This window comes from Carassius carassius, chromosome 25, assembly GCF_963082965.1.
Source record: "Carassius carassius chromosome 25, fCarCar2.1, whole genome shotgun sequence".
Classification (NCBI taxonomy): domain Eukaryota; kingdom Metazoa; phylum Chordata; class Actinopteri; order Cypriniformes; family Cyprinidae; genus Carassius; species Carassius carassius.
The window spans coordinates 25,662,454-25,690,027 of NC_081779.1; the positions used below are offsets into that span (position 1 = coordinate 25,662,454).

Genomic DNA, 27,574 nt, shown 5'->3' on the forward strand with positions numbered 1-27,574 from the left:
TTAGAATACTGAGTGTTAAAGTTAGAGGGTCAAATAAAGATGGAAGAGATGTGTTTTAAGCCGATTCTTGAAGATGGCTAAGGACTCAGCTGCTCGGATTGAGTTGGGGAGGTCACTCCACCAGGAGGGAACATTTAACTTAAAAGTCCGTAAAAGTGACTTTGTGCTTCTTTGGGATGGCACAATCAAGCGACGTTCACTTGCAGAATGCAAGCTTCTAGAGGGCACAGAAGTAACAAATTTAGGTAAATGGGTGCAGAGCCAGTGGTATTTTTGTATGCAAACATCAATGCCTTGAATTTTATGCGAGCAGCTATTGGAAGCCAGTGCAAATTGATAAACAGAGGTGTGACGTGTATTCTTTTTGGCTCATTAAAAATTAATCTTGCTGCCGCGTTCTGAATTAATTGTAAAGGTTTGATAGAATTGGCTGGAAGACCTGCCAAGAGGGCATTGCAATAGTCCAGCCTAGACAGAACAAGAGCTTGAACAAGGAGTTGTGCAGCATGATCCGAAAGAAAAGGCTTGATTTTCTTGATGTTGAATAAAGCAAATCTGCAGGATCGGACAGTTTTAGTAATGTGGTCTGAGAAAGTCAGCTGATTATCAATCATAACTCCAAGGCTTCTAGCTGTTTTTGAAGGAGTTATGGTTGATGTGCCTAACTTGATGGTGAAATTGTGATGGGACGATGGGTTTGCTGGAATCACTAGCAGTTCTGTCTTGGCAAGGTTGAGTTGAAGGTGATGGTCCATCATCCAGGAAGAAATGTCTGTTAGACAAGCTGAGATGCGAATAGCTACCGTCGGATCATCAGGATGGAATGAGAGGTAGAGTTGAGTGTCATCAGCATAGCAGTGGTATGAAAAGCCATGTTTCTGAATGACAGAACCTAATAATGCCATGTAGACAGAGAATAGAAGTGGTCCAAGAACTGAGCCCTGAGGCACCCCAGTAGTTAGATGTTGAGACTTGGACACCTCACCTCTCCAAGATACTTTGAAGGACCTATCTGGTAGGTAAGACTCAAACCATTGAAGTGTGGTTCCTGAGATGCCATTTGCCAGTAGGGTTGATAGGAGGATCTGGTGGTTAACCGTGTCAAAAGCAGCGGACAGATCAAGCAGAATAAGTACTGAGGATTTGGAATCTGCTCTTGCCAATCTTAGAGCTTCAACAACTGAGAGCAAGGCCGTCTCAGTTGAATGTCCACTTCTGAAGCCAGATTGGTTGCTGTCAAGGAGGTTGTTGTGTGTGAGAAATGTAGAGACTTGGTTGAACACAGCTCGTTCAAGTGTTTTTGCAATAAAAGGAAGAAGGGAAACTGGCCTGTAGTTTTCTAAAAGAGATGGGATGAGGTTGGGTTTCTTAAGTAGTGGAGTTATACGTGCCTGTCTAAATGATGAGGGAAAAACACCAGTGTGGAGGGAAGTGTTGATGATGTGAGTGAGTGCAGGTACAACTGCAGGAGAAATGGCTTGAAGGAGATGAGATGGAATAGGATCAAGCGGGCAAGTTGTAGGGTGATTAGAAAGGATGAGTTTTGAGACTTCAGCCTCAGAGAGAAAAGAGAAGGATGTAAATGAGTGTAAGTTTGCTGGTGATATGAGCTTGACTGATTGTGGTGTGGAAAATTGTGCACTAATGTGTTTAATTTTATTAATGAAAAATGTTGCAAAGTCGTCAGCTAATAGAGATGAAGCAGGAGGGGGAGGAGGAGGACAAAGAAGTGAGGAAAATGTTTTAAAAAGCATGCGAGAGTCAGACGAATTGTTAATTTTGTTATGGTAGTATGGCATTTTAGCAGAGGAGATATTAGCAGAGAAAGAAGATAGGATATATATTATAAAATTATAATTATAATAATATTATAATATATTAATATTTTTAATATTAAAATATATTATTAAATATATTCAATTGTTTCCAACATACAAGTTTTGAAGTGAGATGAGGATGCATAAATGCTGTCAGAATTTATTTTTCTGATTATCTCTTCAGCCCATATACATATTGTATAAGCAAGTGTTCATGACAGCATCTTTTCTAGCCTAATGCACATTATTCTACAAAAAGCCGTTCTACAACTTTTCTCACGGTGGTCATATGATGATAAGAAAAAAGAAAAATAAGAACTAAAAAGCAGTACTATACATTAATGTAATTTAATGTCATGAAAGGATTATTATTATTATATTATTTGCTTATTACACATGCATCCAGAGTTTCAGCTTTGTTAAGTGGTTCAGAGGTACCTCCCATCATCTCTTAAAGAGGTGAAAGTACATTACTTCACAGAAAATAATCTTCAGAAAACAGAAGGGCGACACCATATTCTCTCCTTCACATATATAAAAAAAGCTCTTATAAAAGCAGCAGTTATTCCAATGCTTCATCAGCATTCACATGTTCTTGTTTTCCCAGCCCACTGTCAAGCTTTTAATAAGTGGTCAGCAGGGCAACTAATGAATTACACTGATAATATTCTGCTGTGCTGATGCTGTTGTAATACAGTGAAATTATTCCATCACTTTTGGTTTCCTTCATGAGAAGCCAATTACTCACATTGTGCGCTTGGTGATGAACAAGTTTCCATCAAATAATTCTGCGCATGCCTCATGGTCAACACAGATTTTCTTCTGTCAATATGAATTGTATGAAAACGTAAGGGTCATTATCTTTTAAATGCGCACTTAGCGTCTGAAGTTTGTTCATAATTCTTAATAACATGCAATTGAACTTTTGTGTTTAAGGGCATATGACACTAAATATGGGAAAGCAGCAGACACTTAATGGAGAGAGAAAAAAGAAAGTGATTTCATTAGAAACAATAATAGTGTTTCTCTTCCATATTATTCTCTAATGCACTAGTTTGTTGTGTTAAATTGCTTCATACGTTGGCTCAGTACCATCGTAATAATGTTTGGTCTGCAAAGAACATCAGCAGCTTGGAATACTAATGAAACAAAACATCATTAAAAAAAAGAAAAAGATTTATTTAGATCCATGCATAGATCCGACTATATATATGGCAGTCTTAACTTTAAATGCTCCTGGGGCTTTGTGAAAGTTATGGAAAACAATAAGGAGATATAAGGAGATCAACCAGAAGCGTCACTTGACTCCTGTGTGCAGTTCATCTTAACATTGTCAAGCAGAAACAGCACTCTGGCTGTTGTGGGTTGTAGAGTGAGGTAAGGTATTTTGTAGTGTTTCTATGCAGTTGCCAGATTGTACTGGGTGGTTGCTAGATGGCGGGGCTCAGCAATAAGAATGACCCACTGACCTGGGGTCAGTGTGAGAGGGTTTCGGGTCAGCTGACAGACCTGGACACTTGATTTATTGATTTTGTATAACCATTTTACATATTTTGGTTTTCTGTTTATTTGTGACCCTGTACCACAAAACCAGTCTTAAGTGTACATTTTTCGAAATTGAGATTTATACATCATCTGAAAGCTGTATAAATAAGCTTTCCATTGATGTATGTTTTATTAGGATCGGACAATATTTCTCTGAGATACAATATTTGAAAAAAATAAAAGAAATAAATACAGGGAAAATCACCTTCGAAGTTGTCCAAATGAATTCTTAGCAATGCATATTACTAACCTAATCAAAAATTAAGTTTTGATATATTTACAGAAGGAAATTTACTAAATATCTTCATGGAACATGATCTTTACTTACTATTCTAATGATTTTTGTCATAGAAGAAATATCAATAATTTTGACTCATTCAATTTTTTATTTTTTATTTTTTTGGCTATTGCTACAAATATACGCCAGCGACTTACTGTAAGACTGGTTTTGTGCTCTAGGGTCACATTTGTATTGAAGTTCATTAGTAAATATTAACAATCTCATATTTCTAGCTATGTGAATATATATTAATTAACGATCTTTGTTTTGTTAATGATTTATAAATGAAAGTTATTATAAAGTGTTACCAAATGGACATTTTGATAGGGCAGGTTATGAACTGTTTGTTGTTATACTCTCTTATTATGCATTTTTCCTATGTCACAAACATCTTATTATAATGTAGACTGTTTGCTTCTCTTTCCAGTGCATTCGTAGGCAACAACAGCTTTGTGAACCGGAAGACAGCACGTCTGGAAGCTAGTTTAGTACAAATTAAATCTAAGAACCTGTCTTGCATACACCCTAAGTACTTCATTAAAGCGATTGGGTTTGATTAAGAGCACATCACGACACATCACACATCCAGACTCAGTGTGCGGTTAGGGGCCGCCCATTAATAAGTCTTGTCCGTGATATGTAGGTTCAGACCGCAGCTTTGCTTCATTTATTTTATGTTCAGGAAAATTCATCAACCTATCAGTGCATGTTTAATGATCTAGTGCCTGATGCCACATTAATAATGATTCCTTTCACTAGATCAGTGTCACAGCACTGAGACACATCCACAATGAGAAGGTCATACTAGCTGGAACAAAAGTAATTGATTTTATCCAGTATACAAGGGGATTGAGTTTCAGATTATAAAAAAATAAATAAATACCACATAAAACTCATGTTAAACCAACTAATTTGTAACTGAATTCTGTAGTTTAATTAATTATTTTCTTATATTGTGCCATTTTGTTTCACAGTCTATCATGTTTAAAGCAGCGGTATTGTAATTTATTTTTGAGAACAATTAAAAAAACTGTAACCTTTCATGGCAAAGAGGTTTGGAAAATTGATTGATGAATGGCTTCAAAAGGACATAAGTGTGTCTTACAGTCTTTATCAGTATTATATTTATATTTTGGTCTCTTTAATATTTTAAACCCTGTAATGTGAAGATCAGTTTCTAATTTGTACAAAATTATTGTCTATGGATAATTAGATAATTTTTGTTTTGTTTTTTTTTTTGTTGCACTGACCTTCAACACATTTTTACTGTGAGAAGCTGGCATAAAACTTGTTTTTAAGTATAAGAAATGTCATGGGTTTTATTTTTCCAATGTGTGATTTATTGCAAGGCACACCAAAGTGTGTCTTTGTGTCTTTACAAGTATAGTTACCATAAATATTAAAAATACAAGAATACTATGACAACAATGTTGACCAAAAACCCTTGGTAGCACTTGGTTGCACTTATGAAAACTTTTACTTCATATTTAGGCAATTGTCAGAGACAAACCAGTGATTTTATCACAGAACAGAACCTATATTTAAGTTAAACCATACATTAATATGCTATGTAATCTCATCTCAAGACCATTTGCAGTTGTTTAGTGTTGTGCTTCTCTTAGACATAAAGGGATTAATCAAATCCAAAGGAAATTGAAGTTATTGATGGAGGAAATTGTCTGTCTGCCCTAGGGAACACTAAAAATAACTTCACCCGTGCCTCCAAAATCTTCAAGAGAGCTTCAAACATTGCCATTTTCATCAAATATTTTCTGATATAATATAAAAGGACCATATCACATGCCATCTCTGATGGGAAGATGTTCTGTGTAGCAGCATATGAAAATATAAAGACATCAATCTGGAAAAATGTCTTCAAACAGAAGAAGGACATTAGACAAGATTTCTCCAATCCATACATTCCCACCACGTATAGAGCCCAAAATTCATTTATCACAGAGAAACCTAACACCTTATAATCTTAAAAAGTGTTACATAAACATTTATTCCATAATGAAAATTCTAAATAATCATTTTTTAAATTACTTTAGAGGCACAGTGGTTGATTTAGAGAAATCCGTACAAAGGAATTAAACTCTAAAAGGAGTCATTTACTCATCCATGATGAGCAAGAAAATGTAAAAAGAACAAACTTGTGACTGCCATTACAAGTTTCTCATCAGCTGACGCCCTGTTGAGAACCGTAATCACAATTTACATTTAGTCCTACTACACTTATAAGTGTTGATAATCAATACCCCTAGAGACAACCCTTGTTTTTTAGCTTCTGTCATCAGTAAATGTCTCTCACAGTTATTTGGAATCTGTTGGTAACAGAGACTGCCTTCTCAATGTGCCTTTTGTTCCCATTTATAAAAACAGTCATGGGTTCAGTTTAAGTGTATTTCTCACATGTTGATCCGGATGCTGCGCTGTCACTCATCAGATGAATTTGGATGACCTAAAAAGACCCATATCCTAAAATAAACCTGGAGAACTTCAAGAATTAATGCAGGCATTCCAAGACAAAAGAAACTAGCATCAGTGTCCACCTTTGCCAACTTTGCCAAAAAAAAGAAAAGAAAAAAAAGTTGCCTGGGAAAATTGCTCAAAAAGTTGCCCCATGTGTCATCAGCCTTAGAATGCCCAGACTCCATCCACCATGAAGTACTGTGCTGCTTGGTTGGCTCCAGTGTTTACAGACATCTTTAATACCTCAGTGGATATATGGCGTGTGCCAGTAAACATGGACCTCCACTTCTTCCTTCAGCATCTGGACTCCTCAGGAACCTCTGCCTGGATCTTGTTTGTGGATTTCAGCTCTGCCTTCAATGCAATCATACTAGCTCTGCTACAGGACAAGTTCTCCTGGCTGAATGTGCCTGATTCTACCTGTATACAGATCATAGGCTTCCTGTCTGATAGGAGACACCATGTGAGAAAACGTATCTGACAACTGAACCATCAGTACTCGCTCCCCCCAAGGCTGTGCTCTTTCTCCTCTCCTCTTCTCTATATAAACCAACAGCTGCACCTCCAGTCACCAGTCTGTCAAACTGCTGAAGCTTGCAGATGATGCCACTCTCACTGGACCCATCTCTGAGGGAAATGTGTATGCATATAGGTGGGAGATTTACCATCTGGTTACCTGGTGCAGCCAGCATAAATTAAATTCACTAAAACATTAAATTCACTTCATTCAAACTGTGAGCTTTTGCAGTGGCACATTTTGTACATCTTCACTATTGGACACAAATGTACAGTTAAACGTCTTCAACTGTGAACATCTACACTGCTCCACTTTTACACATCGCTCACAAATGTACAGCTAATCTATTGTCTTGGTTAGCATAAATACATCAAGACAAATCCCTTGTACGCATTCACCCACAGTACCTGGCAATAAAGACAATTCTGATTTGATTCTGATTCTTAACATTAAAGGTTTGTTAAAAAATGTACTCATTCTTAGGCCATCCAAGATGTAGATGAGTTTGTTTCTTCATCAGAACAGATTTTGAATCCACACCACTCCAGTCCATCAATTAATGTCTGTGTGTTTGTAAAAAAAATAAAATAAAAAAATAAAAAATAAAAATCCATCGAATTGTTTTTAACTTTAAAATGTTCCAGCTTAAATACAAGTCCTCCCTTAATAATAATATTATTTTATTTTTCAGTGGAAAAGTAATTTCTTCTGAATCAGAAGTAGAGAAATATGCACAGATCAATCACTGTTTACAAACCAAAATTATTCAGTTGTTAGTCGCTTTGAAAAGCATCTGTAGATGTAAATGCAAAACAGTCCAAAACAGTTCTGAACAAATATGTGGGTGGATTTTTATGTGAGAGACAAAAAGGGAATTACCTTTTTGCTGGAGGAAGCGTTATTATGGATTATTGACTTGTATATGTAAAATTAAAAACACCTTGATGGATTTGTTTCTTAGAAATATGCATATTTTCACTTCACAAGACATTAACTGATGGACTGGAGTGGTGTGGATTATTGTGATGTTTTTATCAGCTGTTTGGACTCTGATTCTGACGGCACCCATTCACTGCAGAGGATCCCTTGGATATGCAAACATCAATAAATAATAATAATAATATTAAAAAAAAAATAATTCACTGCAACAAAATATATAAAAATAAATATATAATAATATTATAACAGACTAAAATCCTCAAGGTAAACTATTCATTATTTTTCAGTGACCTTATAATTTTATTTGACATTTTGACTAGTACAGGATGAGTAGCCTATATAATGCTTTACATGCATCTTAGCAGCAAAGGCTCAGATGTGTGTGAACTACGCATAAATTAATAAGATATATTTCACTAAGCTCTTTTCTAGAAAATTGCATGCATTCTGGTCTTACAATATAGAAAACAGAGACTTTGAGTTTGATTCCAGTGTTTAATGAAGCCTGGCTCCTGTAGTGTGAGGGAGCTCTGGAGGTGGAGCTGTTACTGTTCGCGATCCTATATATTCATCAGAAGCTGCAGAGACCCATTCTACATGGAGATCCTCAAACATCCTCCTCCAGCGCGAAAAAACGCCTCCGGACTGAAAGAAATGCACAGTCTTTGAGATTCTCAGCGGTGAACAAACTCAGCACTCCTGTTCCAAACGAGTGAGTACATTACAAAACTTCAGCTTTGTCTTTTCTGCCGTGCCTTAATAAAGTACGCTACGTCCCACCGAAACGTATGCACCATTATTCCGACAGATATGTAGCTATATTCGCTTGTTGCACTGTAATAAAGAATATTTACTCGTTCATTCATTGTTTCCACTATGTCAAAAGCTAAAAGCACAACTATTTCGTTTGCATGAACAGTGGAAGATGCTGAATAGCCAGCTGTGTTAATCAAGCTTGTTAACCGTGAGGACTCTGCATGTCGGCTTTATTCATCGTCTATTAATTAATTAATTTGCTGATTAAGTGCCGACGCAGATCTGTCATTGATTCGGCGCTGTCCGCGATCTAGTGCTGAAATCTCATTCAGCGTTCATTCAACAAGATTCAATCCACAGCGCGGAGAGTTTCCTGCCATATAACAACAAAAAATGCTATTTCTAAAATTTTCTAACGTGAAAAAAAAAAAAAAAAATACAAACAATGTTTTTTCTTTGTAGTTTACCTTTATAAATAAAGTCATACCAGCATTATTTTCCCAAAGGCAACTTGGTATAAGCTAGCAAAGAATACGACAAACTTCTGTCGAATGTGAGCTAATTATATTTTATGGTTTTCTGCTGCTTTTGTTACCAAAAGCATAATAATGAGCAAAGCTTATAAACCGGATATTTTTGGTGCGTGATTCCTCCATCTCTCGCGATTTTGAATAGATTGTCTGCTTAGACTCATTATGTTCAGAGATCCAAAGCTGTTTTCGAAGACTGAATTCAACTTTTGGCTAAAACTAAGGGTGTTGACGGTTTGACTGTGGCAATGTTTCAAAACCTGGCGAGCTGTCTTTTCCTATGCGCCAATGACTCAGTCTTATCGACTGAGCAGACGGTGAATCGCTGGACCTGTTTCAGTGGCTGAATACGGTAGCCCTCTATTCGGCTGAATTTGTAGCACTCTTACTATTTCTGACACTTAAAGATATGGCTGAAGTAGTAATGTAGGAGTTGAATGGTAGGATATGCAACACTGCTTCTCTTCACTTTTGAAAACATGTGACACGTTGGAAGCATAATATAGTGCAGAATATGACCAAGTCACAAACATAGTCTTAACAGTATTTAACAAAATATATATTTCAATCGGTTTTTATAATCTTTACAATCTTTGTAACTTAATCTAAAAAGGTGCATGTTTGTAAGAAACAAATCCATCATGAAGATGTTTTAACTTCAATTCTTGTGGAGTTGAATTTGGAAATACTGAAACAAACATCAATCAGATCAATTCTTTAAAAAGTTTAAGTCTTTGCATTGAATCCGTACCTTATGGATATGAAACCAGGCCCCCAGCAGGTGATGATTTTATCTATCAGAAACTTCTGAGCCAAGCACGTTTGAAGCATCATGTTAACATTTGCACATTTGCAGCCGCGCACATATCTATGGTCCTTGATGTTTACTCTGCTGAATATAAACTGACCGATGCACTTGATTGTCTCAGACTGAGATAATTCTTTACAATAAATGTTAGTTACAGTGTTTATTCAGGTACACGTTAACAGATACAACTTTAATTTTAAGAAAGTTGGTACATTTTGAAAACTAACATTTATGTCAACATTAATTAACATTAATATTTTAGAACTATTGTTTTTTGAACCTTTGTGCTGCGTAGGCATAATTTGTGGGTGGGATGGGTGGAACATGTCCCCACCACTTTTTGAAAGTTGTTGAAAAAACATGCAAAAGGCTTCTAACATGTTAAATGTGGGCCAAAATCATCACAATTAAAAAGAACCAAAGACTTAAACTACTTCAGTCTGTGTGCATTGAATTTATATAATACAGGAGTTTCACAATTTGAGTTGAATTACTGAAATAAATGAACTTTTCCTCAACATTCTGTATTACAAGTCCAGTTCCAGAATCAAATCTGGGTGAGGGTGCACTAGACCTTAATGCAAATCTATTTTAACCTATATTTTTGTCCCTTCCATTGCTATGGCACAAGGAGCGCTCCCTTTAAAATGACTAACAAGCTGTCATTATATGGTAGTCTTATGAAGTTCCATTAAAATCAATGAAACTCTCTACATTATGCAATGAATCTCTTATTTACATCGTGTTACACTTTGCTTGTCGTAATAAGAGGATCCGCCAGTGCACAGAACTCAGCACTGGACAAAATCGACGGCATTAACTTTATTGATTATTTTCTTATATCTATTTTTTATGGAATATTTAAAACACTTAAACATTTGTGGCTATGCCCCTGATGCAGAGGGACTTCTTTTTTTATTTTTATTTGGTTAATTGAATGAAATGGTACAAATGATCTCTCATTTGGCATTTCAGTGCTAATAGACAGGATATTCTCCACCATTATATGATAGATGTAATGCGAGTCAGTTCAGCCATGTTTGTCTGTATGTGTGTATCTGTGCTATTTATGTGCTTTTTGTATTGTCTTTGTTAGCGCGGCATAAATAGATTTATGTGAGATTTACTGACTTGGAAAGCACCTCTGATGTCAGAAATGCTGGTAGGTGGATCATTGGGTTTGAGACACATCCAGTGTTAGGCATTGCAGAGTGTATTTGTGGGATTGACTCAGAGCTGCGTGGGTGTATGTGCAGATCATGCCACATCTCTCTCTCTCTCTCTGTGTGTGTGTGTGCATGGACACAAACCACAGCAGGAATGATAGGCTTGACTGAAGGTCAAGAAGGTCCTCTGAGCTTATTTAAGAAAAGCAATAAATATTCAGGTAGCTTTAGGAGGTTGTTTATTTGGAGTGGGGTTTAAATCCACAGTCGCTTCCTTCTTTAATGAACCCTGGGGAATCAACACAGATCTGCGTCACAACACTGGTAAACACCACATACTGTGTGTAAAGACTTGCTGTTCAGTGTTATGTAACAAAAATGGCCAAAATATGTGTCTAAGATATTTTTTTAAATGATTGTGGGATGATCGGTTTGTAGCACACTGTGGCAAATGTAGCTTGTAGCTTATTCTATGAATGCGAGATTATCTTACTGTTATATGCACTTTCTCAACTATAAAATCATGCATAGAATGTGTGAAATCCTATTAATATCTTGGGACAATTATTGACATAGAACTGGACTTTGACACAAATCATTAAGCTTTGTGTAAAAAGTGTTTGTTTTGTTTTGTTAAAGAAAACTCACATTTTTTTCACATTGACAAATCCAATTTGACAGATTCTGTTCTTTTCATTGAATAATTTTACCTGTAGAGGCTTGGTTTTGGATTCTAGAAGATAAATTCTTGTTAAATGGTTAGGTTGACTGTGAGTTTCTGTATGTCAGACAGTTACAGAGATCTTAAAGGACGACTCTTTTGCGCAGTGAATTCCTGCTTCTTCATTCTGGATGAAGGTTTATATTCCCACAGTGCAGAACAGAGAGATATAAAAAAAACTTTGTTCCAGCATCTATTGCTTAACTGAACAAGTCGTAGCAATTTTGTGAATTTGGAGCAGTTTTGTATATTATGCTGTTCACTGTCTGTGTTGTTTGTTAAATGTGTGTCAAGATGTATGAAGTCATACAATGCAAACCAAGTAATAAAGTAATAAAGAAACTTGAACCTGAACCTGTTTTAGAAGGTAAATATTAGCAATGACTTATTAGAGTATATTGCATCTTTTTCTTTTACTTGTTCTTCAACACTTCTGGATTTATCCATGCTCCAGTATAATTTTGTACTATATACAGATATATACAGAGATCCACAATATCAGCATGTTGTCACACTATATTGGGTAAGTTGTCATAAAAGAACCTGTTAATAAACAGCCTTTTATAGAAATATATCCATATAGGAAAAATTCACGAAACAAATTGAAAGTTTTACTTTAAAGTACATTTTAAATCGTTATGTTTTAATAACATTCTGTGGTGTTTTAATGACGTGCACTTATTTTGATACATGACTAAAATATAAGTCCTATTTAAGAAGCACTTTAGTTCAGTTAATTGCATTTAGTAAACATGTAAACTATAATACATTAACCCTATATAATAATACTATACATAATACTAACCCTAACCCTAACTACAGTAAACTACAGTTCACACTTAAGTCTATATATTTTTTAAATATATAATTTCCATAATAAGTAGTATTTAAAAGTAAGCAAATGTGCTCTTTTTCACAATATAAATGTTACTGAAAATTTTAGTTTTAAAATTTAGTTATTTTTAAAAATTATAATTTAATAGCACATGCTATATTGTAAATCTAACTCTAAAGCCAGGTTTTCAGAAAACAGTGATACAGTGAAAATAGGCAAGGCAAGTTTATTTATATAGCACATTTCGTACAAAATAATAACAAAAATAAAAACAAGCAATTTTAAAACTTTGGAAATTATTTAAAAATTGACTTATTTAAAGTGAATTTAAAACAGTTAAAAATAGAAAATGATTTTACATAAAATACAGTGAAATATAAAAAAATACATATAAAATACATATATATGTAAAATACAGTGCAATCAGTTCAGACATCGCATAGTGATCATTCAATAATGCACAGCTAAACAGATGAGTTTTAAGTCTAGATTTAAATGTGACTAGTGTTTTAGCACGTCTGATCTCTTCTGGAAGCTGATTCCAACTGCGGGCAGCATAGTAACTAAAGGAGGACTCCCCTTGTTTTGTGTGAACCCTTGGTATTTCTAACTGACTTGATCCTAATGATCTGAGTGCTCTGTTAGGTTTATATTCAGTGAGCATATCTGCAATATATTTCGGTCCTAGGTCATTGAGTGATTTATAAACGAGTAAAAGTACTTTAAAATCTGTCCTAAATGTAACTGGAAGCAAGTGTAAGGACCTGAGGACTGGTGTGATATGCTCAGATCTTCTGGTTCTGGATAAGCTGCAGCTGTCTAATGGTCTTTTTGGGAAGGCCGGTGAGGAGCCCATTACAATAGTCCACCCTGCTGGTGATAAATGCATGAACAAGTTTCTCCAAGTCTTGGCTGGAAACAAAACATCTAATTCTTGCAATGTTTTTTAGATGATAGTATGCTGATTTAGTTACTGCGTTGACATGACTACTGAAACTAAGGTCTGTCTCCAGAATCACACCAAGATTCCTGACTTGATTTTTTGTTGTTTGACCCCAAGAGTCAAGGTATGCATTCACCTTGAAAACTTCATCTTTGTTTCCAAATGCAGTAACTTCAGTTTTTTCCTGAAACTAACTGAAGAAAGTTCTGGCACATCCAACTTTTAATTTCATCAATACATTTGCAGAGGGAGTCTGGGGCTATAGTCATTTGGAGATAAGGCTAGGCAAATCTGGGTATCATCAGCATAGCTGTGATAGGCAATTTGGTTCTTTCTCATTATTTGACTTAGTGGGAGCATATACAGGCTAAACAAGAGCGGTGCAAGAATTGACCCTTGTGGGACTCCGCATGTCATGGACGTCAACTTAGACTTATGCTCTCCTAGACTCGCATAATAACCTCTACCTTCCAAGTATGACCTGAACCATTTGAGTACCATCCCAGAAAGCCCGACCCAGTTTTCCAGTCTCTCTAGTAGTATGTTATGATCGACAGTGTCAAACGCAGCACTGAGATCTAGCAATACCAGCACCAATATTTTGCTGAGTCAGAATTTAAGCGAATATAATTTATTATCTTAATGAGTGCTGTCTCTGTGCTGTGATGAGGTCGGAAACCAGATTGAAAATTCTCCAGGTATCCATTTGAGTTTAAGTATTTGTTCAGCTGATTAAAAACTACCTTTTCTATAATTTTGCCTATAAAATGAAGATTAGATATTGGTCTATAATTCCTCAAAATGGTGTAATCAAGATTGCTCTTTTTCAGGAGGGGCTTAACATCTGCAGTTTTCATGGAGTTTGGAAATGTCCCAGAAAGAAGTGAAGCGTTCACCACTTCTAAAAGATCTGCTTCTAAACAGTTAAGCACACTTTTGAAAAATGATGTGGGAAGTGTGTCAAGATAGCAGGTTGACGATTTTAGGTGCTGCACTATTTCTTCCAAAATTTTGCTATCAATTGCTTCAAAAGTAGACAAATAGTTTCTTGTATAGCAGCAGAAAGCAGCTAGACAAACAATACAATATAACAGCTGTTTGTCCATTCAAGCTGTAAACTTATTTGAAATTCAAGAGCGAAAACTCATGAGAACACCTTAAATTGTTTTAGATATCATGTAGAATAGAAATGTATCCTAATTAGCATTTTTGCATGCTCGTTGTAAAGGCTTAAAGTTGCGTGCATGGCTGTAATTCGTCTATTCTTTATTTCTGGCTTTATTTTCATTCTGGATTCAAGAGCATAAACTGAGGATAAGGATTGTGGAAAGTAAACAAGACTCAGAACTCAGAAACGAGGTCTCAGCGTCATTAGACCCGAGGAACACAAGGTGTTCCCAACATGTTTTATTCAGGAAGTGTCACACCAGGACATTTTGAAGCTCTGTTTAGAAATCAAGCTGTTCTGCACATGTTTTCCCACAACAGCACACAACAGACAATAAACACATTCATTGTGACATATTCTGAGGCACCATGCAAAAAACAACAAAAAAAACCCTCACTGATCTGTAAAAGAGCTCAGTGTTTCTGGCAGCAGCGCACCACAAGAATACGGCACTAAATGTGAGGACACCTCAGCGCTTTCATAACTCTGTGACCACGATGATCTGAAGCAGATGATGCACAGACCAGTTATTATAACTTCTCATATGATACATCCGCTGTGTGTGTGTGTGTCTGTGTGTGTGTGTCTCTGTGTGTGTGTGTGTGTGTCTGTGTGTGTGTCTAAGTGTGTGTATGTGTCTCTGTGTGTGTGTGTGTGTGTGTCTGTGTGTGTGTCTCTGTGTGTGTGTGTGTGTGTATTTATGTGTGTGTGTGTGTCTGCTCCATTTGCAGTGAGGTTAATTTGAGGTGACACGAAGCTAAAATTAACACATTCATTTGTACCATTGTGAATTATATGTATTTATAAGGGTCTTTATACAGAAAATACTCATATTTCTGTCTACAACTTAATATATTAAACAAAATATTTCTGTTAAACATTATTTAAAAATTGTAAATCATATTAGTTTTCTCAAAGAAAACTCATCTCGAGTAAAATTGCTTCACTGTTGAGCCTCAAGTGGTTTATGTTTTAATAAATCAAAAAGCGACACAAAAAAGACTGAAAATTTAAGATCAGATCTCTTTTATAATAACTATAATAATATGAATAATAATAATAATAAAATATTTCCAAAATCCAGTTTCTCAGTGACATCATCCTCTAGGAAGTGACATCATTTCTGGCGGGAAAACAACAGCACAAGCAACAGTAAGTATTAGCAATGGTTTTGATGTTTTAATATTATAAGGCATTCCTGACTAAATGACAGAAATCGCTATCCCTTTTTAAAATCATTACAAATTCATCAGCTATAGTTTGCATTTGTATTAAATGCAGTTAGAAATAATTTTATATGAAGAGTTGGTAACACTTTATTTTAAGGTGTCCTTTTTACACGTTATAAATATTTTATTGCAACCCTTTTAAGGCTCCATCAAGTTATAATGAACAACGTTTATTGCCTGTGTTCAAACCCTAACCATAACAGGAACGACCGTGTCTGCTTCTGTCTACAAATCATAAAAGTTTTGCTTGTAAAAAAGCAATCTTTATTCATCAGGATTCACCTGCGTCTTCCAGTGCACTGCAGTCAGCATGCGCTCGCTCCCATTGTTTAGCAGTGGAAAGGTGTGTTATTACAATCTTAACACAATTTCCAGAAACATCTCACCCCTGAGAACAGGCCATAAGACCATAAAAGGATTCTGTATCTGAATTTGATTAATTGCACTGAGAAATGCACAATGCTGGCAGATCAGTTGCAGTCTTTGTGTGGGGTTCCAGAGGCTTCTGTGATGCACATGCACTAAACAACAGCAGAACGAACCAAAGAGATCCCTGCAAAACAGGGAAAAAATGCAAAAAAATGTGTTTGTGTGTCAATAAATCAAATCGATTACTATCATAGGAACTCTAGCCTTTAATCACTCCTAAAAAAGGACAACACTTAAAGTCTTTGGGGTCATTTTTACCCCAAACTTTTAAAAAGCGATTGCATAAGGAAATATACATTTTTTATATGGAAAACTATATATCATTTTTTTAATTTACTTCTCAACTATACATTTATGCTGTGTTTTTGTGGAAATTTTGAAGTTTTTTACCTATTTACTGCACAATTACATAACTAGGCCATAAATTGGCTCATGAAAAATGATTTTTTAAAGAAAAAATCACTTAAATGATGATCTTAATTAAATCTAAATAGTTTCTGGACATTGCTCTATGTGTTAGGGATAGAATACTGCCATCTAAAGGTTAGTCAAAAAACTTTATTTCTTATGGGTTAGGAATTAAAGTGCAATGGCCACATGTATCCACTAGAGTGCTATAGAGACTCATTCATTTTCACTTCATTTTTCTTGATGCTTCAACTTCTCCTCACAACTTTATGATATATATTTTGTGAATATTTATTTAAACATTTTGAAATACATAAAAAAATCTGTAGTTTTGTCAGAGTTAGAATTTGTTGTTGTTTTCTAATATATTTTGAATTATCTGCTTTTGCAAATTATTATACATACATTTGAAAAAAACATTACAAGTCACCACTATGACATGATTGTAATCACACACTATTTATTTCAGAAAATTATTTATCAACAACTATTTATTTTTTTAGAACAAGAGATTTTAGAACAAGATGAATTTTAAAAGTAAATAAACCAATATAATACAAAACAACAGCACCAATAAACTGTAATGAACAGGAGTGAAGGGTACACAGAACAACTTTTTTTATAAATCACATGGCTAATAAACATGTGAAAGAACAAGCAGAATATTATAGAATATATATTACAAGCTTGTTCCATGTTGCATATGTGACATTTTTCAGATTTGTGCCAGTTTAGTTGATTTTATTTGCCAATTTCTATAAAAATGCTCTCTGTTGCAGTGGCATACGTATGTTTGTGTGTGTGTGTGTGTATGTGTGTGTGTGTGTGTGTGTGTATGAGATAGAAAGTTTGTTCCACTTTGGGTTTATGCTCTAGGACCAGACCTTGAATTAAATGTAAAAATTTTTTAGATTTATGCCAGTTTAGTTAATTTTATTTGCCAATTTCTATAAAAATGCTGTCTGTTGCAGTGGCATACGTATGTTTGTGTGTGTGTGTGTTTGTGTGTGTGTGTGTATGAGATAGAAAGTTTGTTCCACTTTGGGTTTATGCTCTAGGACCAGACCTTGAATTAAATGTAAAAAATTTTTAGATTTATGCCAGTTTAGTTAATTTTATTTGCCAATTTCTATAAAAATGCTCTCTGTTGCAGTGGCATACGTATGTTTGTGTGTGTGTGTGTGTGTGTGTGTGTGTATGAGATAGAAAGTTTGTTCCACTTTGGGTTTATGCTCTAGGACCAGACCTTGAATTAAATGTAAAAAATTTTAGATTTATGCCAGTTTAGTTAATTTTATTTGCCAATTTCTATAAAAATGCTATCTGTTGCAGTGGCATACGTATGTTTGTGTGTGTGTGTATGTGTGTGTGTGTGTGTGTGTGTGTGTATGAGATAGAAAGTTTGTTCCACTTTGGGTTTATGCTCTAGGACCAGACCTTGAATTAAATGTAAAAATTTTTAGATTTATGCCAGTTTAGTTAATTTTATTTGCCAATTTCTATAAAAATGCTCTCTGTTGCAGTGGCATACGTATGTTTGTGTGTGTGTGTGTGTGTGCGTGTGTGTGTATGAGATAGAAAGTTTGTTCCACTTTGGGTTTATGCTCTAGGACCAGACCTTGAATTAAATGTAAAAAATTTTAGATTTATGCCAGTTTAGTTAATTTTATTTGCCAATTTCTATAAAAATGCTCTCTGTTGCAGTGGCATACGTATGTTTGTGTGTGTGTGTGTGTGTGTGTGTGTGTGTGTATGAGATAGAAAGTTTGTTCCACTTTGGGTTTATGCTCTAGGACCAGACCTTGAATTAAATGTAAAATTTTTTAGATTTATGCCAGTTTAGTTAATTTTATTTGCCAATTTCTGTAAAAATGCTCTCTGTTGCAGTCACATACATGTGTGTGTTTGTGTGTGTGTGTGTGTGTGTGTGTATGAGATACAAAGTTCGTTCTACTTTTTATTTATGCTCTAGGACCAGATCTTGGTTTATTTGTAGAAATTTTCAGATTTATAATGGATTTAGTTTTATTTTTTTGACAAACAAAATTTTAAAAAGTCATTTTTTGCATTTTCCCATTCATTTTCAATGTGGGGTCATTTTGACCCCAAAGACCTTAAAAGGTAAATTTTTTTTTTACACACCTTTAGAACAACCAAATCAAGCCCAGTTTTTTTGTGCATGTTTAGATAGATGATTTAGGAAATGTCACCGAGTTTCATGCCCCTGCGATGAAGGTAACACTTTTAAAAAATGAAGGAAAAATCCATTGGGGTCATTTTGACCCCAAAGGATGATTAAAGGCTAGAGGAGCTGAATTAATGCGTGATGAGTCTGAATGCAGGTGATGGTCTCTGAGGTACAAACTATAGGTCAGAATCACGCAAGGAGAGAGAAAGTCGACAATGATGTGAATAGAAAATATGTTTGCTGTCAAAACACTGCTTTCTAATGAGGAGCCTGAAACTGTCAACTATTTTTACATTCTTACAAGGATTCAGACCAAAATTTAGGGCAGAAATATTTTATTCACAGCCATGGATCTTGACTGGTTTCTTCCTAAAAGTGTTCTACTGTAGCACTAAAATAGTGTTATCTAGCCAAAAATATGTTTTCCCCAAATTCAACAACAACAACAACCTTTATTTATAAAGCACATTTAACACAATAAAAATGGAAAGTTTCTTTGAAAACCTCCAACTCCCATTGGACTTTTGAAGCGTGGCAGGTAATGAATTTAGTTAGAACATAAACAAATATGTTGAATCAGATGTGGTTTATTAGCAGTAGTTTCTTCTTCTTCTTCTGTGATGGAGGTTTTGCTGGTCAGCGTGGTTCTGTTATTCCCCTCTGGAAGAAGCCAGCACTGACGCTCATAATTAATCATGAACCCGAACAGTATCTGTTTTAGAGGACTCTTAAAAGCATGTAATGGCCTGGGCATTAGACGCACACATTCACAACAGTTTGCTCAATGAACTTGATTAATTAAGAAAACATTTCCACTCAATTAATTGGGGTCCATACGACAAGAATAAAACAAGTTCATTTAAACAAATGATGTTTTGTTGAACCAATTTAATAGATCCAATTAAGTCCCTGTTAATAAAATAAGAGAGAATTAGTTAGAATAAGCTAGATAATAACTATAGCTAAACTATGTTAAAATCAATGTTTCTCCTCAATGTTAATCACAAAAACAACTGAAGCACTTTTAAATCATTAATACTGAAAAACAAAATACAATTACACTCAATTTCAACACAGTGCAAAGCATGCTGGGAACTAGACCCACTAGTTATGTGGAGATTATTCTAATGGGGGTGATAGGCTTTTTTTTTCATCTACTGATGGCACATTTTTAGAAAAACAACAACAACATGAAATCCTTTGAAATCAAATCAAATCTCGATATTAAAGTGTTTGCACTAGGCTAGAATCCATCACAGATTTTCTCTTCTGCCACCAGGGACCTGAAAGGATTTAGCATTTTTAATAGATTTCACCTGACATTGTTGTATAAGTTTGCAAATGAAATATTCCCACAGACACATTATATATCCACAGTTGTTCTTTGTGTAATGTTGCTGGCCACTTATACAGTCCTCCGCCTCGATTCTGAAAATATGTAGCTCGTCCATCAGATTAGAATAAAATCTGCATTATACACTCTCAAGGTACAAACGCTGTTACTGGAGCAGTACCTTTTAATTTTATACCATTTAGGTACTAATATGTACTTTTAATGCACTTTAGGGTTAAATAAGATACCTTTTGAAAAGTTACTGATACAGCTTTTGTTGAGAATGAAGCTAAACTTTCAATTATTTGATCATCAAGTATGACATGCTCCAGAACCAATATAAAGGGTACTTCATGGATAAACTAACAGGTTTTACTTGTTCAAATCACAGTCATTATGTTAGACATGCATTTATTTTGATGTTTGATACAGTCTCATTAAAATGAAAGAGACTATACCACAAACAATGAAGATGCTACAAGATGTACCGAGTGAAATCAATGCTGAACTGAAACACTGTTGCTGTCTCACACTCACTCAAGTTCACTCAAGTTTAATGATGGTGTGAGCGTGAGTCACCACTGCAGTGCATTTCGTAAATGACCTTACTTAAAGGACTTTTCCACAGTTATAACACTGTTTCCATATTCCTTCAGTTATTGCATTGCTGTGTGTCTTCTATGATGTTTGCATCCTCGTGTGTAGCATCCCTTTTCAATGTAAACTATGGCATTTATGCTCAGGTCTCATGTTCTTTAATGATCTTTTGTCTTTAAGCCTTATTAATGCCTTAAAAAATTGATAAAAAGTGCATAATTTGTGCGCTTGTAATGTACCTTAAAATTATATATATAAAAAATATGATTACAGATAACAAAATTAATTATATAAAAGGCCCCTAAGGGAAATTTTCATAACTGTTTCTTAACAAACTGAAATACACTATAATAATATCAAATTAAGTTTTACTTTAAAACCATTGTTTTAATAATCTTTTGTCTTGTTTAAAGAAGCACACTTATTTTGATGTGTTGGCTAACATACTAATTTGTATTATATTTAATATAGTTAATATACATAATAAATTGTGCCTTCATCATCACAAATGTGTAATAATGAAAATGTATATTTTTTTTAAATACATGACATAGCTTACAGGTTTCAGTAGAAATGACATTAAAGTATATTTCAGGTTATACCATAAAAGCTTGACAGTACATTCAGCAGTAACTGCAACCACATTTTAACCATAATATACACTTTCATTAAAAAGTAAATAACATATTATTTTGAACACATGTAAAATGCTTTGAAATTATACAAATTATGTTGCAAATTAAAAGTCTTTATTGATGGAATACAAGGCTCATTCACTCAATCACTCACTCATAAACTGAACTAGTCCATGCTGAAATGTGCTATAGGAAATTGAAAGACTAACTCAACATATTTTGTCATTTCTGTGATTCTGTTTGACACATCCAATGCTCAACACGTACTAAATACTGCTCTCCTGCCATCAGCTGTCAATACAGTCCTTCTTTCTTTCTTGTTTCTATGTTCTGTCACACAGTGACTCATTTACTGTAGAGTCATCAGCAGACAGTAGATACACACTACTGAGCAAAAGCCTTCTGACGCACACTTTCAGACAGAGGATCCTTTATCCAGAGACCTGAGCGATGCTCACCAGTAGCCACAATTAATCTCCTCTTTCACAGGAAAAGTAATTCACGCAGGGCTGTTTTTTTAGGAACAATGAGCTGGTTTCAAGACGGGACTGGCCATCTGTCACAAAACAGATGATCATATGCTTTTGAGGATGTGCGTAGTGCTTAGATTTCATGTCGTGCAGTAGCTGGAAGACCTTGGGGCGTGATCATGTTTTTTTTTGTACCTTTTAAAGTGCTATCTCAAAGATTAAAGAGAGAGAGATGATGAATTAGTGGCAGAGAAGAATTCACAAGTGTAATTAGGTATCGTCTGCATCTGTGTGTGATCAAAGGCTTGTCCTCGGGTTGTGGGCGACGTCCAGGAAAGCTAAAAAAATATCACCTTAATTCACTTTTTACTTTTAAAAAATGTCATACAGTGGAGCTTCTATAACTAGACACTTGCGTGCAGTTTGGTTTTCATCCTGAATTCTTTGTGATCATTATGCTCTTTAGTGAGGCATACTAAGGTGAGCTTCAGTGCTACTATTAATTATATTCCGAAGGTTTTTCCAAAAAAAAATAATAATAATAATAAAAAACAAATTTGACCCTTCAGTAAAGTGGGATAGAGGAAGGTGCCCTCCTTAAGAATGGTGTGCATTAATACTAACATGTAACGTATAGCATGTGAAAAATTAGGTGATGAGGCATCAATATATTAAATGGGGAAATATTACACAATGTAGTTGATATACCACATGAAAATCATTAATTCCTTACCCATGAAAGGGGTGAAATAACCCACCTGGGACAAGACATCCCCCACTTTAAAAGTATCTCAGCTGTCATGCTACTGTTTAAACACTTTAATTATTTTATTCATTTGCATTTATTCAGTGACAGTGAAGCCATTTATAACGTTACAAAAGATTTCTATTTCAAATAAACGTTGTTCGTTTGAACTATCTATTCATCAAAGAATGAACTAAAAAACACTACAGTTTTACAAAAATTAGAAGCAGCACAACTGTTTTTAACATTGATAATAATGAAAATATTTCTTGTGCAGCAAATCAACATATTAGAATAATTTCTGGAGGATCATGTGACACTGAAGACGGGAGGAATGATGCTGAAAATACAGCTGTGCATCACAGGAATAAATCACAATTTATAATATATTACAATATTTTAAATTATAATAATATTTTAAACCATTACTGTGCTTGAACAAATAAAAGAAGACTTGCAGCATGAGAGACTTCTTTCATAAACATAAAACAAATCTCACCAACCCCAAAATTGTAATGACAAATAATCTATATAACTAAAATATTTATGCATTCCATCCATTTAGATCAAATAAAATAAAAGAATAAGATGAACTCAAATCAAGCATAGATGAATTGGAGGCACTAAATTGTCCGTAGGTGAATAGATGAATTATAACAATTATATATTCTATTAAATTATATACCTGTGTATATTTAATTGAAGGGATTTCATAATAATATTTCGCAATGAATGATTTCTCTGTGGGTTATGATGGATAATTAAGGATAATCTTAAACAATGAAAGCACCAGACACAACACAGCGCTGTATGTATGCTTTATGGACCTGAACAACATAATGAAAAGGCAACAACATATCTCTGAACCAATGTAATAAAAATACAGCAATACGTGCCTATACTAACCTAATAAAAAAGTGGCCACGATCACATATGGAATGCACATTTTGGCACCACTCACTGGACATATCACTCTGAAACAGCTATGAATTGTGCAGTAAAGCACATGACATCTGTGTTGCAGAAAAATTGTCACAAGCACGTATTTTCAATGAGCCTGGATTGGTGATTCCATAGAACCACCATTTTTGGTTCCCCAAAGAATCTTTCAGTGAACGGTTCTCGAAATAGCCAATTTGTTCTTAGTGTGAATAACATTTGAATTGTCTGAAGAACCTTTGTCCACTTTTCAATAGAATTGTTCTTCATGGAACCATCAATTTCAATAAAAAACCTTCATTTTAAAGATATCCTTCCTAGTTTAAACATGATCTGTTTCATTTTGTGCAGGATAAAGATGCCCTGCCCACTGACACAGTGACTTCAAGAAAAGTCTACAACATTCCCACTGAATCCCTCATCCATGATGAACACTTCAGAGGCCACCCTATCACTTTGGGCCATCAATGCCAACTCCAGCCCCGTCTTGGACCTCCTCAATGCCACCGAGACCCCATCCCATGCCAAGCCTAAAGCATGCGAGCAGCTCAACATCGCCACAGAGGTGTTCCTCATCCTTGGCATCATCAGTCTCCTCGAGAACATCCTGGTCATCTGCGCCATAGTGAAAAACAAAAACCTCCACTCGCCCATGTACTTCTTCGTCTGCAGCCTGGCCGTGGCCGACATGCTGGTGAGCGTCTCCAACGCTTGGGAGACCATCATCATCTACTTACTCACCAACCGCCAGCTGGTGGTGGAGGACCATTTCATCAGACAGATGGACAATGTTTTTGACTCTATGATCTGCATCTCTGTAGTGGCATCCATGTGTAGTCTTCTAGCTATAGCCGTTGATCGCTACGTCACGATTTTTTACGCTTTACGATATCACAACATCATGACAGTGCGCCGGGCCGCGCTCATCATCGGTGGAATCTGGACCTTCTGCACCAGCTGTGGAATAGTCTTCATAATCTATTCTGACAACACGTCTGTCATTGTGTGCTTGGTCTCTATGTTCTTCATCATGCTTGCACTCATGGCCTCCCTCTACAGCCACATGTTCATGCTGGCACGATCTCACGTCAAACGCATCGCCGCGCTGCCGGGCTACAACTCCATCCACCAGAGAGCCAGCATGAAGGCGGCTGTCACCCTGACCATCCTTCTGGGGATCTTCATCGTCTGCTGGGCTCCGTTCTTTCTCCACCTCATCCTCATGATCTCCTGTCCCAGAAACCTCTATTGCATGTGCTTCATGTCGCACTTCAACATGTACCTCATCCTCATCATGTGTAACTCAGTCATCGACCCTCTCATTTACGCTTTCAGGAGTCAGGAGATGCGGAAAACACTGAAGGAAATCATCTGCTGCTACAGCCTGAGGAACGTCTTTGGAATGTCCAGGTAGTTTCAAACCCCCAAAAATGAGAGATGGATTATCATATCACAAGAATTAAAAACGTTTGAGAAGGATGTCTCAACCCTGCCTTGATCATGATGGAGAGCATGATTTTTGTGATGATATCAAGCATACTCTCTCAAACTTGCAGAAAGCTGGACCGTCAATCAAGAGCTCTTCAATGCACAAAACAGAATGCCTAATGAGACAACTGTTGATAATAAATGCAAATATTGTTGGAGAATTAAGGAGGTCTTAGAAGTATGGAACAATAAAATCCTCAACAGACAATGTGATTTAATATCACAATCTCCAGAGACACACAGGAGCCGTTGATCAAAGCCTGGGGAAAAAAAAGTGCAATCATTTGTCAGATTAATCCTGTAAAACACAGCCTGATGTAAAGCTGTATAGGTAAGATGACACTGTATTATAGCATGCAACTCACATTGCTGTTCTCTGTGGTTGCCATTGAAAGTGAGAAAGTATGAGCTACCGAATCATAAGATGAACTTCAATACCAGCAGTTAATATACAATATATACACACATTACAAGACAGAACATATGAAGTACACTTAAAGAAAAGAATCTTAAGATTTCAAAGCCTATCATATCACTAACAATTTTTTTACAGTCTATGAAGGCATCAGGAGTTTTGTAATAGTGCCTGTATAATAATGTGTGTATTTATGTAGCTGCAAAAACAAACTAGACATATATTGATATAAAAAAAGCATAACAAAGAGGTTCTACCTTATTATACTGTGCAACCACAAAAATAAAAAGCTAAACAAAACGACATTAGTATTTCTGACTTGTCATCACACTTAAAAGCATTTATGGATATGCTGACAATTTATATATTATTATCTTAAGCACGAATATGTATTTGAAGTTGGGGGTCTGCAGTTATTCTCATTCTGTGTATTTGCCACTGACCCTTCAAATGTAATGACATTAATTTCTTTGGCTTTAAAAAAATAAAAACTTTTTCATAGATGTCTGTTTGCTGTAAAGTTTCAGGGTGAAAATCAGTGTTCATGGTGTTTGTCATTATGCTGCTTACTGTCTACTGCTACTGAATAAGTAAATCTGTACAGATGGAGGTAAAAGCAAATGTTTTGTTGTTTGTCGTCTCTGCTGCATTCAGTCAGTCACTCGGTGACCTTTCAAGATAAAGTCTAATACATAACCAGAAATAAAACGAGGACAAAATTACACACAGGATTCCACCGATTAATCCATGTGTAATTCTTATAAACCATGTTCATCTAGACTACATGCACCTGTTTTTTTAACCTGGTTGACCAAATGCAATTATATTGCTATATTCAGGAGACTTGGGCTAGTTTTCAAACTCAGTGCTGCAGTGAATATTTCTCTGGGGGGTATTTTTATTATTACATTCTACACTCGCAGAGAAAAAGGTACAAAAGCTGTCACTAGGGTGGTACAAATATGCTCCCTTTAAGCATCAACAGGGTACCAAGGTGAACATTTTGAAAAGGGTACTATGTCAGTGAAAGCTTTTGTAGCTTTATTTTATTTTTTGTGTGTATTGAGAAACTGCAGAAATGTCAAATGTGACTTAAATTCCAAACTGTATACAACTATAACTCATCTTAAAAATATGTGACAACTTCACTAGTATGGAGGATACGATTCTGATAATAAACCTCTGCATTTACTGTATGAATGTTTTGAACTGGATTTTATTGAGATTTGCAGAAAACAGTCTATAAAAGGCTTTTGACTCAGAACAATAGGTTAATAAGATATGTGATAGCTAGCCCTGTCTTATCCAACAGCCTACAAAATGTACTTTAGATTTCATATGCGATGCTGTCCATGCTATGTACATTCAATGAAATGTTTTATATAGAAGTTACAGTTTGCTTCTTGTAGTATTTTAAGTTGATCCTTGTCACTTCTGTTGAAGTCAGAATTTAAAGGTGTAAGTATTTAGTCTCTGGTGTGTAAATATGCTCATTTTGGCTGTTCGTCAGCTTGATTTTTTCCCCAAAGTCTCTGACTTTGTGAAATGCCATCCCTTCTTAAATGGGCTCATGATGGTTTTCATAGAATGTGCCTTGACTGTGTTTTGTGCTGTCAAAATGACCTGCAGTCTCTGTGTTACATTTATACTGCTCAGGTCTGTTGGCTCTCCATGAAGAATCAATGACAATCTATCTAAACCTCTCACTGTTTCACTGAAAACAGCTTGAATCCCATTCCACAAAAAAAAAAAAAAAAAAAAAAAAAAAAAAAAACTATTTGCTCGAGTGGTTCCACATACAATTATCAGACAAATAACTTTACTATAATATGAATAATAAAAAATAAAAAATAAATAAAAAATCCAGACCAGTGTCACTCACAAAAACAATATATATTGTTTAATATATATATATACATACATACATACATACACACATATATATTGTTCCTGTAGCTCAAGTGGTAGAGCATTGTGTTATCAAGCACAAGGTTGGGGGTTCGATTCCCTGGGAACACATGATAGGTTAAAACTCATAGTCTGAATGCACTGTAAGTCGCTTTGGATAAAAGTGCATACATTTAATTTTAAATTTTATATATATATTTAATTTTAAATTATATATATATATATATATATATATATATATATATATATATATATATATATATATATATATACTGTATATATCTATATATTTG

The 27,574-nt window shown here is 35.2% G+C and overlaps 1 protein-coding gene across 1 annotated transcript; it reads left to right on the forward strand.

Moving 5' to 3' along the window:
- Nucleotides 1–8,175: 8,175 nt before the first annotated feature.
- On the forward strand, nucleotides 8,176–27,004 carry mc5ra (melanocortin 5a receptor). Its single transcript, XM_059510009.1, has 2 exons — nucleotides 8,176–8,282; nucleotides 23,822–27,004. The coding sequence occupies exon 2, from the start codon at nucleotides 23,895–23,897 to the stop codon at nucleotides 24,882–24,884; it is 990 nt and encodes a 329-aa protein (XP_059365992.1). The 5' UTR covers nucleotides 8,176–8,282; nucleotides 23,822–23,894; the 3' UTR covers nucleotides 24,885–27,004.
- The last annotated feature ends 570 nt before the right edge of the window (nucleotides 27,005–27,574 follow it).

Coding starts and splice junctions, on each gene's coding strand:
- mc5ra (XM_059510009.1), top strand. CDS start 23,895: ATGATGAACACTTCAGAGGCCACCCTATCACTTTGGGCCATCAATGCC.